This window comes from Columba livia, chromosome Z (assembly GCF_036013475.1).
Source record: "Columba livia isolate bColLiv1 breed racing homer chromosome Z, bColLiv1.pat.W.v2, whole genome shotgun sequence".
Lineage (NCBI taxonomy): Eukaryota > Metazoa > Chordata > Aves > Columbiformes > Columbidae > Columba > Columba livia.
The window spans coordinates 78,711,704-78,730,427 of record NC_088642.1 but is presented as its reverse complement, the minus strand read 5'-3'; the positions used below and the strand labels follow the sequence as shown (position 1 = coordinate 78,730,427).

At 36.8% G+C, this 18,724-nt stretch overlaps 1 protein-coding gene across 3 annotated transcripts in view; it reads left to right on the top strand.

Moving 5' to 3' along the window:
* The window catches only part of EDIL3 (EGF like repeats and discoidin domains 3), a 254,738-nt gene that overhangs the window by 221,989 nt on the left and 14,025 nt on the right, over positions 1–18,724 (top strand). For all 3 annotated transcript variants that reach the window (XM_065046489.1, XM_065046490.1, XM_065046488.1), the window contains one exon: positions 18,228–18,383. In XM_065046489.1, coding sequence (XP_064902561.1) covers positions 18,228–18,383 — 156 coding nt within the window. The remainder of the gene's footprint in view (positions 1–18,227; positions 18,384–18,724) is intronic.

Sequence of the window (18,724 nt, the reverse complement as noted above, 5' to 3'; positions counted from 1 at the left end):
CACCACCTTGCTGCTGGACATCTCTTTTCCAGACAGGCATCTGACATTTTTGTGGCACCGATGTTCTTCTACTGCAGTACTTCCCAAATCCTCCACTCCTTCCATGATTATTCCTGAAGAGCATGGACACCTACTCACTGAAAGTAGGGAGAAGATACTTCATTTTAATAGCAAGAGTTGCTTCGTTATATTGGGAAGATACAATAACTAGGGCATGTTAGTTTGGAAGGAGTACTCAAGGCATCCATGGCAGTGGAGTCCTCTATTGGTAATTCGTATTTATCACTGCAGCCAGCCAAACAACGTACAAGATTTTGTCTCTTTTTGCATTTATACAATCACAAAGCAGCCAAATGCCAAGATTTCAAATCAGCCATGCTGCATACACTGTGACTATTCTGCACTGATATGCATCCAATGCTCATATGTCAAAAGAGGAGCAAAATTACAAAGCTAGAGAAGTCTGAGCATTCATTAGTCCCACACAGATAACTTCAGGAAAAAGACTTTTTTAATAATCAGTTTAGTATAAGGGAAACCAATTACAGCATGTTACATCATAACTCATTTCTCTTTTACTGTAGATAAGTTTGTTACCTTAAAAATTAAATGCAGTTATAAGTATCTAATCTCTGGTTATGTTAACATATTTCTAATCTGTACTTAAATGCAAGTGGGTGCTGTAATAATCAGATCTCAGCAGGAGGGTTTATGGTGGCGAGCTTGTTACGTGTAACACATGTTAACTGATAAGTCAAAAATAGTGAACAATCACTTTTTAAATACTTTAAGGATACTGCTGCTTTTACTCCTCAGTGGGCAAAACCAGCACAGTTTAATTTTTAACATAATTAAACAGATTGCAATACGCACAATGAGGAGTAGGTTTTTACATTGCTATATTTCATTAGTAAAACTGGTTTGGAAACAAATTACAACTCAAATAGACAGTCTGACGAGAACACTCCTAATTGAGCAGCTGTGGAAGCTGAACCTTTGTTTTGTGCCTGTCATGGTGTTGTAGCTGCTACAACAGCTCCCAGCTTTGTGTCAGACTGTAGCAGTGGAACAAGAGACACACAAGGCTAATCGGTGTGCTTTTGGGAACTGAGAGTAAGACGTGACATATTCCCCTTTGGACCCCATGAATACTGCACTAATTTACCTGCAAAAGGCAGAAGAAGGTGCATGTCTCACTGTACCTTTCATGAGCTTACAGATGAGAGACAAACTTAAGCATAGTTGATATACATAGAGTTTTGAAGTGCTGCTTTTTTTATCTTGCTGTGGATAAAATAGTTTCTTAGGATGCTCTGGCAACATATGTCAGATAGGGCTGGACTGTCTGCTTAGTTATGAGTCTTGTTTGCATGTGTGCAGAAACACCCTTAGAACAATTGGTGTAGAACTTGGTGAAGATAAAATTATTAGTGCTTAGGGAGAGAAAGAGGTATGTTGTATCCTTTCTTATTGATTTGCTTTTCTGTTTAAAAAAAGACTTAGTTCTTCCAGGAGTTTGTGCAGATAAAAATATATATTGCAGAGCTCTGCATTAATTAGTACATAAACATACTGGCAAGTCCCATCCCATTTATTTTAGTTCAGCACTTTCTTCTCAAAAAGGTTAGTTCCGTATTTCTCCAGGATAATTACATTTCATCTCCTGTATAGAAATAAACCTAATTTATCTGATATGCAGCTTGAGAAACTATAGACACTATGAACAATTAAATGCAATCTGTATGGTACTCAGAACATTTCTTATTGTTGTAGTGGTAAATTTAAGATACACATGATACAAGTTACATGTAACAATGCACTTTTCAACAGATTGGATGCATTTTCAGTGCCTGGTAAAATTTTATGGAGCCTTTTTTTTTTTGTCTGATTCTGGCCTAAATTTTTTTTGTTCATATTCAGAGGAGTCACAGTGGATCGAATAAGAGTAAGTGCATGTAAACTGATGCAGAAAGTAATGATAAAAGAAGGATAATCCTACAATATTCCAAAAGTATTTGAGGAAGCACCAAAGCGTATAATGAATAACATACCATTTGCATGCATCAGCAAGAATGTAGCTGAGACAAGGTTTGCAGATGAAACAGATGTTCCTTATGTAGCCAGCTGATATATTTACTATCATTAAAAGGAAAGTCATATTCTTAATTTTGTCAGTAACCCCTACTTCCAAGGAATACCAAAGCATTCCTGGTTATATCTACTGGGCCAGCATAGGGCTAAGTGTATCCTGTTGCTCTTAGATTTACTCTGAAGGCCAAAAATGAAAATAATGTAGCAAATGAGAAAATGGAGCTGCACTGACTAGTGATTCACTTCTAACGATATTGAACTGTAAACTTGTAGAATAGTTTGAACTTGTCTGGTCTGCACTTTCAGCTGTCTGCTTGCTCCATGTGCTGTCACTATGGGTGCTCAGGGGTAGGTGCTGTCATCACAAATGTTCTCCAGAAGATGCTTTCCATACTGAAGCTCTAAGAGTCAATTAATCATCCCAGTATTGACAAATACAGGAACGCAAAAAGGGCTTGTGCCTGTGCAAAGTATTTCATCCTATGTGATTCTGTGTTTTGTTCAGATCAAGCATCAGCAGCTACATTAAACCTTCTAAATGCAACTACATTGTTTTCTGATTATGTATGGCTATGGCATCAAAGGCCTGTGAAGGAAACATTAAATATAGCCTAAAGAAAAATAATGTAAATATGTGGTTTTAATTTTTCACATGGTTTCAGTTAAAAATATTAGGGGTTTAATATTATCCAGTATCCAATATCCACCTCGTTGACATGATAAAGAAAATGAAACTTCCTCAAGCTATGCCTGTGAGATCTTAGGTACAAGGGCCTCATTTAGAACATTCACACAATCCTGCAGGGTTTTATTGTGATTTTTTTCATTAGATCACCTACATTATATCTCCTGGTTTTTTATTTCCTGTGCTTCAAGAAATTAACTTTTTCTACTTGCTTTCAGCGTTGTTTTTCTGTTTTAAATTTGATGCTTCTTCCATGTGTGCTTACAACTGATCATGGTCAAATTTATCATAGATAAACAAACAAATAAATGAATGGTCATATACCTTACATAGGTAAAAAAAATGTTGCAATAAGGATTAATCTCAGTGGACAAATAATTCAGAATTTTGGTGGAAAAATGAATTAAGAAGTATCTTTGAGAGTATGCTTGTGTAACCCAAATAGCAATTACACAGATCAGGAAATGTGAAAATTGTTAAGAAAAATGCAGTATATTTTGAATATACATATCTGAGTATGTAAGTATACATACATGTATACATATATATATATATATATGAGTTTTTCTATAACAGAAGAACATTTTGGCTAAAAAGAGCTTTCAGCACACAAAAAGGAACTTGCCAAATGCATGCAAATGCACTGAAAGAGTTCCCTTCTTAAAAAACTAGGTTGTGTTTCTAAAGCTGGTACAGAATTTCTTTTAGAGTTTTCAATAGGCCTCCCATGATCCATTTGTGTAGCGTCACAAGTGAGTCACATTCCTTGCTACCACATGCATCTGTGATGTTGTGCCATGCTCTGCTGAGCTTCAGCCAACAAAAGAATCTCTACAGGCTGCTCCTCCCACCTGCTGTCCAAAGCTGGTGCCACCTTACAACATTTCAAATAAAAGCTCTTTCAACATCCTGCCACTGTAGAGACTCCAATTGGCTTCTGAGCAGTCAAAATGCAGCCAGACTTCTGCTTGCAGATAGTTTAACTAGCATCTCAGTCACTAAAGCTTTCATGAAGTATGTGAAGTCCCAAGAAAATGGAAGGCATTGTGTGGAGTTTCTTTGGTTGCTTTTTAAATGGCCGTTGTCTATTTCAAATGTGCATTATTTGGACAAGTGCAATAAAACTGCTCTTCTTTAAGGTTCTTTTTCCAATTGTATATGTAAACAAAAACAAAAGCAAAGAAATGCAGAGAAGATAACTTTAAAAGCCCAGACTATCTGTTCTGATTTAGTCTCTGATCTTTATGCTCTTGTTCACCGGCATAATTACAGACATGCTTACCAAGTGTCTCGTTCAAACCAAAGTACAAAGTGTGCTATCAGCGTAGGATAACCATCTCAACCTCAGAAACAAGTTACTGAATACAGCAAATAGTATCAAGATTCATACAACTTGATTGCATTTGTAATTCTGGAAATACTGGGAATTAAGATATTGCCTTTTTTGTTGTTGTTAATTTAGGAATTACGGAGTGTTTTAAAAAGATTGACCCAATTTGAAATCACTATATCTCTGCAATTGGGTCCATCTTTTTGAAACACCCTGTATTTGCTTCATCCACAAGCAAAACCCCTGCTGTGAAAAGAAAAAAAAGTGTCCACTCTATAGTTACTCTTGTTCAGGGTAGAGTATGGACCCTTTACCATGGAGGGACACAAAGTACTTTTAAATCAGAGTAACCCCCAAGTGTTTGTGTGAATGCCCTTGCTTCCTGTTAGGCAAGGTCCTTCTAAAATTGGAAGTATGTATAGGAAGAGCTTCATCTGCCTCGTGAATGCTTTTGCAATTTAAAATGACTGAACTATCTAACTTCAATAGTCTTGGGGACTGATCTGTGGTTTTGGGGTGGGATCTGTGGTGTGTGATATTAAGAAGGACAAGTTCACTGAGCTAGTAATTTCTTGTGAACTCACGATCTCTAATGACTGTACCTGTGTGCAGTGCCTATAGCCAAGATTTTCATTGAATCTTAAGGAGATAAGAGCATTAGTACATGCAAAGGAGGTTAATTAGGCCCTTTTTTATGTGTTTTGGGGCTAACACAAGGCACCATTTAATCACAACTGAAATGCAGTGCAGTACTTGCTCCAAGCAGGATATTTTCACCCATTTCCCCAAAGCCTTTAAATCTGGTCAGTTTAACATGAAATTTTGGAAAAACATGGCAGTCATATACACGGTGGGTATAACCTTAGGAGTGTCTTTTCAACCTTACCTTGCCTGGACCTTTCTGTGAAGATGTGCTGGGAATCAGTCAGTGAGGAAAAATACTTCAGATGCTGTTGCTGCTCTAAAAAAATATGTACTTCCTATTAAGGCCTGTGTTCTTTTGAAATACAGTTTGTTCTGAGAAAAATGAACGTTTTCACTATTGGATACCACAGCAACTTTGAAAATCATGTTCTGTTACTGAATCATCTGATATAAGCACAATAAACTGTTGTAAGTCAGTACACAAATTAATGATGATTTGCATTATAGTAATAGAGGTGTATTTTCTGCTGCCTGCAGAGCAGATAGTTAGGAAACAGTCCACTGCATGGAACCACAATGCACGAGTGAGAAACATCCACTTACAATCAGAGGAGAAAAATCTATAAACTGCACAAGGGTAATTTTTTACTTGAATTCTTGATAGAAAACTCTACTTAGCAGATAGCCCCCTGCCGTGATAAGCTGAAGATCTTTTATTTCTGTCTGTCAGCCAACGTAATGCTTTGCTTTCTAGTGGAAGCCAATGTACATTATGGTATGTTTTTATCTTGAGTTTTTCCTAGTAGATGCAGTCAGTAGATATTCAAGTTTACTTCTGTGATTCATATGTTTAAAATTATTTTTTAACCACCCAAGTATGAAAGTGGATGTGTCACAACATCTCCCACATGCTTGAAGTTGACTCAAAAATTCTGGTTTTGCCAAGCTTTCCTCAAATGTGCAGATTCCTTGACAGCAAACACTGAGCTTTAATAAATTAGGCTTATATACACCTGACAGAGCAAGGGCTGCAGGAGCAATTTAAAAGATTAATCTTTGAGAAGATAGCATTGGGAACACAAGGGAAAAAACAAAAAAAAGCAAGAAATATCTGATGGATGTACAAGGAAAACACATTGCCCAGAGCTGAAAGTATGTTCTCTTTTTTTTAATGCTGTGATTTCACTGGCTTCTCTGTGTGTTAGTGCTCAAAACTTTTAAGTTAAGATGTTGACTTCATTAATAATTGATAATCTCCTATCTTTCTGCTGCTTTATGGCAGACCAGACTTCATCCTCTGTGGTATGTGTGCAGCTTTTTGTTAGCTGTAACAGATGTCAGTAGGGGTATTCTGCTTCAGATATTACTTTCTTTGGGATCCAGCCTTGTTTATTATAGAAAGTAGTTATGGTTTTGACAGGACTGTGTTTTCCAGTCGTAGCTGTATACTTCTCTTCTACTCTCTTTGGTTCAAAAAATGGTTGTTTTCTTCCTTTTCAAAAATGTTGGTTGCAATTAGTTGTAGTCAAAGTACTCCCAGGGAATTTTGGCACTTAATTTCCCTTCGTATGTTGAAAAATTCCTCAAATGTTTTTACTAACTTGCTCAGTGTGAACATGACATAACATTTCTTGTCTAAACCCTAAATATGTTAAATATGGAAATGAATAAGCATATAAAAAAAGTCTGCATTTGATTTCTTTGTAGTTTTTCTTCCGTGGAAGTACTGTACAGTGTACTGAAGAATCTGTTGGAGGTCAGTGGGTAAAAAAGACCAAGCAGGCTCAGAAAATCTGTGTACTCGCTCCCAGATGGTCCATTTCATCTAGTTCGACCCTTGAATGGTGAAGGTTCTCATTACTGCCTGACCGCTGATGGGATCTAGGGGTATCAAAAGAGGGGCTCAAGCTGCAGATCCCTTTCTGTAAACCTGGAAGTGTTTTGTCCAGTGTCCTCTGTGGGAATCATCAGTTTTAAAATTGTTTCCAATCAGGTAGATCCTAATTTTTTTAACTTTAGAAAATTGTTTTTGGATCCTGTTGTAGTGTTGGATGAGAGTCTGAGATGGATGTATTTACGCACCAACATTCTTCATGGTATTCTTCTTAGGGTCAGGGTGAAAAAGTAAGAGCATTTTCATTTTATAAATCTAAAGAGAAATAATTAAATAATTATATTATTCAGGGCTAAGTCGAGTTGTAGGGGCCAGTCACAGACAGTCATTTTCCTAAGGAATATGGTCTATTGAGACATAAGGAGAGATAGTCAGTTACAAAACAGACACAACTTCAACTCCAAAGATCCATGTCCACAGACCTCCAGTCTTCTGTGCCATTTTCAGACTGAGAAGAGTACGGGTAAGCTTAGAAAATAATTTGTCTGTATTGATTTATCTTCTTGTCAAATCGTCAATACCCCTTTGATTATTTATGTAGCTACACAAAGGATGGAATAGCTGTGAACTTTCTAAAAAATGCAAAATCTTTCAACAATTGAGATGCTCTTTCAATTTTTATGAAAAGATATTAAAAACATTCTAAGTGAGAAAGCAATATTTTATTTTTTGTTATTAAATTAAATCTTTTGGAGTTCATAGTTTTATACCTGTTCTTATGAAAATGAAACATCTTCATAGATAATTTTTAACTTCGCCAATAGAAATTTATACCACTATTAAAATGATCAAACCTTTAATCTTATGAAAACTATCATCCAAATTTCAGAGACAAATCAATTTTTGATTACTACCAAATAGTAAAGCTCTGGTTTCAGATCAGCTTTACTTAATATTGAATTTAATAAGGTGCGGTTTAAATTAACTGCTACTGTACCTTCTGTGTTCCAGTTTAAAATCCAGATTTGATCAGTTTTCAAATCCATTTAATCCAAATTCCCTGTTGAAAATTCCTATGGTATTTCCCTATCAACAATTTTTTGCGGAACTTCCATCACAAAAGCTCTGTAATGGAATATATGGGGAAAATGTCAGAAGTTATTCAATTGTTACTCTTACCTGGAATCTGAGAGTCTCTTCTAATGACCCTTTATTTCCTTACCCGAGTCAGAAACCGAACCTGGGCCAGGCAAGCCTTATGGCCAGATACTGACCATCTATTTCAAAAGCATACTTTTCCATCTTACATCTCTTAGGATGTTTTGTGTTTTTTTCCTGCTTTTCCATTTCTGACAGTGCAAAGTGATTTGTTTATTTTTTTTAAACTTTATGGGAACAGGAAAATATTTTCCCATATAACTCTAGGCTTGGTCAACAATTTTACTGAAGTATTAATCCCTTAAATCAGTCATGCCTTGTGCTTTCCACACACTCCGCAGTAGGTGAAGAGCCAATAAGTGTTACAGGGTGTTTTGAAAGCCAAGAAAATACGTCTGTGTCAGATCAAAGGCAGAACTGAGTCCCAGGGTTGAATATGTCCTGCCAGTAGCCTAGTTTTATTTTGACCAGAGGTCTATTTACGAAGCTCTATAATAAGGGCTCCAGGGTGTCCTTTTGACTAATAACAGATAATCTTTCTTATGTCCTGGAGAATGAAGATTAACAAAGCTTTTAATTGTATTCAAGCCAGTACGTTACAAGATTATTGCCTTAGAAATGCCAAGCCACTTAGTCTAAAAGGAAAGAGAAACTTAACTTATTTTCTAAACCTGAAAAAAAGCCCACTTCTCTAGCTAAAAAATCCAAAGCCAACTCCTAGATTGTAATATAACAATTTAATTTTATTTCTACTGGTCACTCATAGTGTATCACTGGCAACAAAAGCCTGTCCTAACATTTTGGGGGGAAAACACACACACACACAAAATCTTACTGTTGTTTTCAAAGTCTGGTAGCACAATTTTGACATTTTAGTTTGCAGCATCGTATCCGTATGAAACAGGTTATGCATAATAATCCTGGATGACAAATGGGCAAAGTCTTCCTTAAAAAGAATGGCTGAATGATGCTGTCTTGGCTGCATTTCCTATGAAAATATAAGTCATGCACTCAGAGCTTTTAAATACAAGGAGGGACTTTCAGCTTAAACCCCACTTATCCACTTACCTTCTAGGCAGAATTAACTTTGCTTACAGACAGGTTTTTGTTAGTATTTCAACAGTTCAGTAGTTATATTAATTATTAGTCACTTTGCAGTGTCTTATGTGCAAACTTACTTCAGTTTACTTGTTGATCTATAGCCCACATACTCATACGTTATTGGGACATTTTTAGGAACTGCAGAAAATATTTGCAACATTATTAATTGCCTGAGAAAAACTGACCAGGTGAATAATGAACTTCCATATTATCACCATTATTTTTAATTTTAAAAGTAAAATTAGCTGCTCATGCATAGGTGAGTTCATTTATGATCCCAACATTTTTACAAAAAATATTTATCGGTTCTCCAATAAAAGGAGCACCAGAATCTCCTTTCTATCATTTAGTATCTTATTTACTTTCCCTATGAAAACCAAGTTGCATGAATTCATTTGTGGGGAAGGATTTTGCTTTCCCAAGAATTGCTTCACCAGCCTTTGATTTCAGTTTAAAACCCACAATGCACCAGAAACCTAAGACAAATGAAATCTGAGATACTTATATTTCTCCTGACTGCAGTTCAAACAAAGCTGAAGCTATTTCAAAGTACTGGTAGAAAATCTTAATTTCTTCACTCTTCATGTTTCTGGTTATCAAGTGTCAGTCTGAAGTTTATAGTTAAATAGAACACATTTTCCCTGCTTAAAATCTAAGTTTTCTTTTATGTGTGTTTGCCAGTATTTTGCTGCTGTTTTACCCACTTCTGCACCTGAAATTCCCTTCACTGGGACACAGCCCACAGCACTGGCATGCAAAGTACTGATAAACTTGTTCATCAATGTGTTGTATATTTTAGTAAAATGAGAAGAGATAATAGAATTAATTTCTTGCTGTTCTCACAAGCTAAAGAGAGTGGATCATGCTCATCTCACATTTCAGGATGATCTGTTCCTTATTCATAGATTAGAGGAAGGACAACCAGAAACAGATATTGTTGACATTGTTCATAACTTTTTTTTTTTTTTATTATTTTTTGGTAAATGTTCTTTTCTGTGTTTTATTTTCACCTTTAGTCATAATCAAAAGCTTTTGATCAAAAGCTATCAGCATCGTTATTGTTAGTACAGCAATAACCATTTTAAATTATACCTTCCAGGAATTACACTCCTGAAAGCTACTTCTTATTATCATCCAGCTTCATGCAATTTGTGCCTTTAAAGGCATGCATCATTACATAAAGAACTGAATGTAAATGAATTTTTTTACCCATTTCCATATTGATTTCTAGCCATAACTAGGTGCTGCGATCAGCAAATTGTGTTACACAGTCACTGCTTGCACTAGTGTTCAGCTGAAGACCTTGACAGAAGTGTCTAATAATACACCACCTGTGTGTTGTATCATGAACTACTCACAATCATATTATTGTGTTTTTTTTCTCTTTTTTTTTTTTTTTTTTTTAATGGCAACCTATTGTTTTGTCCTTGGCTTTCCCACAAGAACTCCAATTGATTGATCTAACACAGAATGGTATTACAGATTTTATCAGCTCTTCAAGCATACTAATGCAGCTCAAAAGATGCTTCTAACTCCACCAGATGTCTAAGCCTTCTTAATCACTGGTAATTTAATGGACTATTTTTAAATATCATCGTCAAGGACTGATAAGCTTTGAATATTCTATAACATATAGAGAGACTATTGCTGTTTTATTAGTGTTTTCTTGACTGTTGGTGACCAGTGCAATTAACTATATTGTCTCTACTAAAGTCCTTTAGTCACATTTATGGTAAAAATACTCCCATACACGTATGTGAAATATTCAATGTTAGGAGAAAAGGTTACAGATTTAATCACCATTAATGTTATAATTTCAAAATACTATTTTTTTTTTTTTTTTTACTTCAAACTATGTTCAGACTGGACATACTGGGTACAGCCATTTCCCATGAGGACATGAATACTCCCTGATAAGTTATGGGAGTTACCAACATTCACAGAAGTCATTCCAGTTTGCAGAATCCGTATGAAAACAGTATTATCTTGTGTGTGCTGCAGGCGGGATTTACCAGTGTGCTGATACTACAACTGCAGAACATCAACTGCCTTGAGTTCCCATAGGAAATGAGCAGCAACTCCCTTTGGCATTTTTGAAAATCCAGATCCTAAGGCTAAAATTTCCTGCCTTTTTTTTTTCCCTATTTTACATTTTAGGTTTGAGATAGCAACAAAACGAGATTAGTCATGATTTAGTAAAGTGTGGTTATAAAACGTTTCTCTGTGAGAAATAGATGCTGCTTTTAAATGGCTGTGCAGCTGATCAAAAAAATCTGATTTATCTGAATTTTTACTAAAATGCTGAAAAAATCAATAGTAATTCAGTTGAATTTTTTTTTTTCATTTTTTCCTATAATACCTAGATAACTATTACTAAGTACATAAATACATTAATGAAGGATTCAAACAGTTTGTACTATTTAAGAAGTAGCTGCTCCTTAAGAATTTCCCATGCAAGTGAAGTGACCTGTGAGCCTGTGTGTGTGATTCACTTTAAAAATTCCAGAATAATGGCCTGAGATCTATTTTGACAGTCCGTGCAGATTTCACACCCCAGGTTCTTGAAATTGTACTGGGGACAGGTGACAGTGTGTGGTATTCTTTTAAACTTGTTATATGTAGTTGCTGCAGTCAAAAAGGGATTCAGAGGGAAACAAGTAAATAAGCCTAGAGGACTACAGACACTACATATATTGTGGCATGATGTTAAAATAATGTTGGAGGTCTAAGGTTAAACCGAAAACGAAGCAAGAAAAACAAATGCCCCATTTTTAAAGAAGAAAAAAAAATGGCACTCCAGTCTTTATTTCATCTGAAACCAACCCATTTTAATTTTAAACATGTGCTAGCTGATACAGATTTAATTAATATAAATACATTTTATTTTATTTAAAAAGAATGAAAATCCTTTTTCATGGAACATTGAACAAAATGTTCTCAAATTCTTCTTCATATAAATTGTTGTGTCTTCTTCTAAAGCATTTCTTTTTGTTTGATAACTTATTTTTTTACTGTATTTTTTTTTCAGGTTTTATTAATATTTACCCTAATAGTGTACATTTAAGTGACTATATTAAAAACACTATGCTACATATACTGCTGCAATACAAATTAGATTTCTTTACCAAGAATGCTGCTGCTTTTTTCTTTTTCATATAAGCCTTTGGAAAACAGCATGAAATGAGGAGCTTCATAGTTTATGAACAATAAGTGTTACTGAAATGTTATTAGAAACATATAGATATTGAACATCTGTGGCAAATGTACTGTACCATCACCAGTTATCCTTTTATATCCAGTATTTGGGCACGGAGGAGAATGTTAAGCACTTGCATCTGATGCAATAGGTTAAGGACAGCTGCAGTTCTGCCTTATTGCTGTAGACAGTGCAAGCCTGTCCCTCCTTTTCTTAGACTTGGGTGCAGTTAGCAAGTATCTGAGTGTGCCACTTTACCCAGCGAAAATCATGGGAGTTACAAGTTTTTAAACGAAGATTAAATAACCCTGAGTGCATTACACTGTCTTGGTGAGATTCAGGTGCCCAACCACGAGTCTCTATCACTACATTAAGCATCTCAAAATATCTGAGACCTCTTTACAAGAGCAGCAGATGTGATAGCAGATCTGCACCATGGTGAAATAGCAGCTGGAGACTATGCAGGTCTTCTTTTTTCTGCCTTTTGAGGGTAAGGATTGCTCCCATCTTGGCAGTGCTTCCCTCTTATTCTCACGGGTGTTGGATCCAGGTTTCTTACTTTTTGATCCATGGTGCTTTTAGTCTGAGGGACTCCTTTGTTTTCCAAATAGAGCAGGACTACCCAGAATTTAATCAGAATTATCTGGAAACAAGTGATTTAAAAAAAAAAAAAAGAAAAAAAAAAAAAGTACAAAACCACAAAAATAAAAATCTGTCAGAAAAAAATGAGATCTCTAAAATTGCAAAAAAAGCTGGGCATAGGATTAGCTATACTGGGAACAGAAATAAAGGGGACAAAAATGAACATTTTAAATAATTATTTAAAAACATTATTCAGCTAACCTGAACTCTCAGCACACCTTACACCTCAACTGTCTCCTTTGCGTCTTCAAATTGAAGCTGAGATTGTATGTCCTGAGAGGATGAGATCCACAGCTGAAAGTCAAGTGAGCCATCTTGACATTGTCTTCATCGTGAAGTAGGACCTGGTGCCCCCTGCATTCTGAGGGTTCTTTGTTCTCCTTTAACATTACAGAGTAGATAGGGAGTGTGTTATTTTTACAAACTGAGTTTACTTTTCATGCTTTGGTTCACATGATGGCGTATCCTCATGGGGCATGAAATGCATTTCTTCCAGATGAAATTAAGCCAAAAGACATGCTTCAAAAGTTGGCCAAGAGTAGCTGAAAGTAAAAACCCTGCAGCACACACTATGTAGACATCCTGTTCTCCACATCAGTTGTTTTGCCTTACAGGTCTGTGCTCATTGGACTGTGCTGCTTTTGAGTGTAAATGCAGTCTACCTGTGTTTATTGGATTACCTGGCTCCAGTGCTTCCACACATGGATCTCATGAAACCTACACACTTGAAGCAGGTTTCACAAGGCCAAGTGCTGGGTCCTGCACTTGGGTCACAACAACCCCAGGCAGCACTACAGGCTGGGGAAAGAGTGGCTGGAAAGCTGACAGGCAGAGAGGGATCAGGGGGTGTTAATTGACAGCCTGAGCCAGCAGTGCGCTCAGGTGTCCAAAAAGGCCAACAGCATCCTGGCTTGTATCAGGAATAGTGTGGCCGACAGGACTAGAGAAGTGATTGTGCCACTGTACTCAGCGCTGGTGAGGCACCACCTTGAATCCTGTGTTCGGTTTTGGGCCCCTCATCATAGAAAGGACATTGAAGTACTAGAGAGAGTGCAGAGGACGCAACGAAGCTGCTGAGGGGCCTGGAGCACAAGTGTGATGAGGAGCAGCTGAGGGAACTGGGGCTGTTCAGCCTGAGTAGCAAGTGATAGGACAAGAGGAAATGACCTGAAGTTGTGCCAGGGAAGGTTTAGATTGGATATTAGGAAAAGATTCTTCCCAGAAATGGCTGTCAGGGATGGTAACAGGCTGCCCAGGGCAGTGGTGGAGTCACCATCCCTGGGGGTGTTTAAAAGGCATTTAGACAAGGTTTTCAGGAACATGGTTTAGTGCTAGAGTTAGGTTAGGTTAGGTTAGGTTAGGTTAGGTTAGGTTAGGTTAGGTTAGGTTAGGTTAGGTTAGGTTATGGTTGGACTTGATGATCCTGAGGGTCTCTTCCAACTGAAATGATACTATGATTCCTCTGCTGAGGCCTGTCCACGTACGGCTTATCATTCCTGTGTTGTCCTGCCTTTTTAATAGTCACAGCAAATGCCTAGAACTTAATTTGTTTCCATCAAGAATGTGGAAGAAGGAAAAGACATGTTGGGAGTGAGGAGAGGGTGTTCAGAAAGTTATGGTTGATATTTCATGGTGCATCTACTCAACTTGTACTGAGCTTCCTAATATAACAGAGACCCAAGACAGTAGATTGTGGTAGGCAATGCATCACCATGAGGAGTATCGAGTCCAGAAGCAGCATAGCTGTGCTCAGGCACACAAACACAGTTGGACTGCTTGCAGATTATTATGGGTAACTATGATAATTATGGGTAACTGTCCCAAATGTCTAGAAGTGTTCCATCCTTACATTCCTGCTCTTGGGAGAAGTGAGTGTTGCCAGTTAGATAGTGTCTGCATCTGTAAGTTGCAGTTCTCAAGGAGTTTGTGTGCAAAGGTGGCTATAGGAAGAATGGGCACATGCACATCTGCATAGTCAGATGCTGAGAGTTGAGGTTTATTGGCTTCAGACTACTTGAGCAAGAACAGACTATGCATGTGACTTTTCTCCTGATCAAGTAGACGTACTTACAGTACAAATACGAGTCACTTCACATTTAACTGAACACTGACACACAGTCCATGCTGTGCACCTGTGCCGTGGTTCATTAAAAATGTTTCCTATTCAGGTGGATTTATCTTTGTGTTTTTCTTAAATTAATTCTCCTCCAAATCACACTGAATCGTCTTTAACATCTGAAGAAAGGTGGGAAACAGATATGTACGAAGGGAGTAGATATAGCCCAAGAGAGTTCTTTCAGACACAAGATGTTAAACTGCTTTTTGATCAGCTGCTTGTAGAAATGTACATTAAACTGTAAACCATGGCTCTTCTTGTAACCAGCTAATGATCCTATCAGTTGCAGACTAATTGCCTCTACTTCGTTCTAAATTCTGCTGCACTAAAAAAGCCAAAGTCACATTCTGATCCTGTTAATCACATTCCGCTTTGAAGAGTACGTGGTGGTTTTGTGTTAATTCAACTTCTCTCCCTGGTAATTTATTTGATTGCCTGTTAGTTGCAATCTGCACTAACTGAATAAATGTGTTCTGCATCCTGATGGGAAGTTATGACTTGTGTTTAAGCTACTTCAATGCAGATGTTTTGCCTAGAGATTGGGGCAAATTATTTTCACCTTTCTGCTCTAAAGCACTTTCAATAGGAAAAATGAAAAGCAAGGCTGTTAACTCTTTGTAGAAGGTTATAAAGCAACAGATAAAAAGCAACATTTCTTTAATGCTAAGTTAATAGCAATCTTCATTGCCTGGAGGCTTCTCATCAGCTCGTGAATAAATAAGTAAGTAAGATACTAAAGTATGAGAAGGAGATGCTGGTGCTATATCCTTTTATTCTTTTCCTCCGTATCCAGCAATATGTATTGTCTGTATTGTCAAGACCAAAACCAGAGTCTGTCTATTCATTACTTCTCTTATTTTTATTATTTTAAATATAATACATACACACACACACACACATTCTATCTCCGTAGTGCTACGTAAGTCTTTCAGAGAAAGACTGAACATATGTCAAATTACCTTTCAGCTTCCCTCATCATTTTTGTGAGCAAGAGTACAAGGCCACTGGATATGTCTTATAAGCACAAAACAGTTGTTCCTAGGACATTTTTATTAACACTGGATCTGTGTGATAATAAAGATTTATTGTGATTTTACCTTTTAAATCCTCTGAATCTTAATGAGAATGTTTGCTCACTGTTCTGAATTTCAATGAGAAATACTCTGAGTGTCATGGCCATGTTAAATATTTGTGAAATCCTTTTAGATTACTTTCAACATTTTAAAAATAAACAAGTTTTTACGAAGCCTTTTTTTTTTCGAGTTAACAGAAGATACTTTAACTTTTAGTATAAGAATAATTCTCTGCTAAAAAGAAGTTACACTTGGAAAATGCTAATGTTAAGACTATTTTTCATCTAAAGTTGACTACAAAATGTTCAAATGTTCCCTGGAATTGTGGATCAATTAGTGATTCCTCAGCAGATCAGCCTTTTTGAAAAACAGACTATTCATTTAGACTCCAAAATATTTGGAAGAAAGGTCTGGAGACATGGTGTTTATTAATTCAAGAAAGACTTGTACTAATTAGCAGTGTTCATTCCCAAGAGGCCCACTTAAGCTACGAAGCAAATGCTCCTGCACTCCTCACAGAAGAAAAGTCCCTCCAAGCAGTGCATGAGAACATCCAAAGTGGACTCCTCCTCTGAGTAATCATTGATTCAGTCTCTCCATTGGCCAAAGAGAAAACAGAAAGAGTTTTGCCTCCCAAAGATACTTCTCTCATATTCCAGGCTGCTTCTCTGAGCAACATTGCTGCTATCAGTCAGAAATAAACTAGTTCATTCTAGTAGAACCAAAACTCTTGAACCATCTGTGGAAAATGACATTTTCTACTTACTGTCATAGTGTCTCCATGTTGAATCTTTTAAGTTATTCCTTTTCTTAAAATAATTTGATACTCATTATTTGCTACTTGTCTTCAAATGTTCAGGGTGGGGTCTCCAGTCTTCCTTGTCTGATTGCTCTAAAGACTTATTTTTCCTATATAAATGTACTCTTATGCCTTCCTGTGTTTTCTTCTTTGTACAGTGCGAACTGTATTGTCTCTTTTAAAGGCTTCAGCCTGGACTAGCTGACTTCTTATGTTTGTTTATTTTAGCTTCTCTTCTCATGAGTGATTTCTTATGCTTGCATCACATCTGTTCTTCTGTCCTTCCCACATTCCAGTCAAAATCTACTTTGCTCAGAGGGGCTCAGCTTCCCAAAATCACAACGCTGCGTCTTCAGTATTTCATCAGCCAGAGATCCTTTATTTCTTCATCTTCTGTTTTTAAATTTTTGCTGTAAAAATATGTCACTCATCTTCTCATGGAGTTCAGCACTCTCCTCATTTTACTGTAATATTTTTTAGTATTAGTCTCTCTTGCCTGATTTAATGGACATTATTAAAAATGCCAACTGCTTCACAGCCATTTATTGTTTGAAATAAACCTACCTTTTTTCTTTTTTTTACTGGCTTAGCACATTGCTGGATGACACAGAATGAAGCATCAATTTTACCTTCACATTTCAAGAAAATGTCAGTTTTGATTGGGAATTCAGCTCCTCCATTCTTCCTCTAAAAATACATTATTAGGTCAATTTGCTTCTGTTATTGTACTGTATTCCTTGATCATTTTATTCCAAGGCATCTGGCCCAAATCTGTTACATTCAGTGTTGGGTTCTGGTTCAAAAGAACTGATCACAGATGTGCTGACCTGTGTTAAAGCCACTTGAAAGCTCAGATTTTATTACGCTTTAAGATTCTTGCCTTGCATTTTTTAAAGTCTTATGCTAAGATTATAAAATGAAGAAATGAAAAAAAAAATCAAAGAATTAAGAAGTCAGAGCTTCAGGGGTAGAAAAAGAAATAAAGGCTTAAAGAGAGAAGAAAAGTTCAGCAAGAAAAGAAGTGTGATAGCAAATGTTTTAAAAGACTTAGTAAAGCACGAACTTCATCACCGCGAAGGAAATGGAAAGGCACTTGTAGAATCAGCCTTTGGCATATTGAATTATGATTATTAGAAGCACATGGAAAGACTTTTTGGCTACAAATTATTTGCCGTGAAGACAGTGTATGGCACCTAGCACAATGGATATGGTTCAAGATTAGCCCTGTTGTGCTGTTAGGTGGTATAAACAAGAAGTAACAAAGAGACAACAAAAGTAAATTGATTTGGAGCTTGCGGAATGAAAAGTTACCGTCAACGGTGTCAGCATGTGGTGGTCATGGTTGCAACGCTGTGTAAAGCCACTTCATGGGCTGGGTCATCTCTCACTGTGCTCTAAGGGTCTTCTTAACGACCCTGGGTTTTCCTGTACCCAAGAGCTGTCTGCAATGTCTGACATGCTGCACCACTTTGCTTTACTGTGGTGTAATTTAGACCGCCAGCCAAAACTGTTCTAATTACATCCTCCTGTGTTTTGTTTTATTTCCCTTTTGTTTAGGTTGATCTGCTTGTCCCTACAAAAATCACTGGCATAATCACCCAAGGAGCTAAAGATTTTGGTCACGTCCAGTTTGTGGGGTCCTACAAGCTTGCTTACAGCAATGACGGAGAGCACTGGATCATATATCAAGATGAAAAACAAAAGAAGGATAAGGTAAAGCAAAGGCAAAACTGATATTTCGGTTGCATTTACAGAGGACTAGATCTGTAGTAGCTCCAGTGCTGCAAGCCTGTAGATTATTGCATGCTGCTTGCTTTATAGGGTTCCATACGCATAGGATCCCAAAGAAAAAAGTCAAGGTGAATAAAAAAGAGTCATATAACACAACGACACTCACAGTGCAGTAGTATCATACCTATCAGTGCAATGCACCTGATTTAATGCTATTGAATATGGGACATAAAATTTTACAGTTCTCCATTTACTAGAATTATTCCTTCCTTTAGCTCTAGAGGAGAAGGTATATAAATAGCGGTTTATTTGTGTATTCAAAA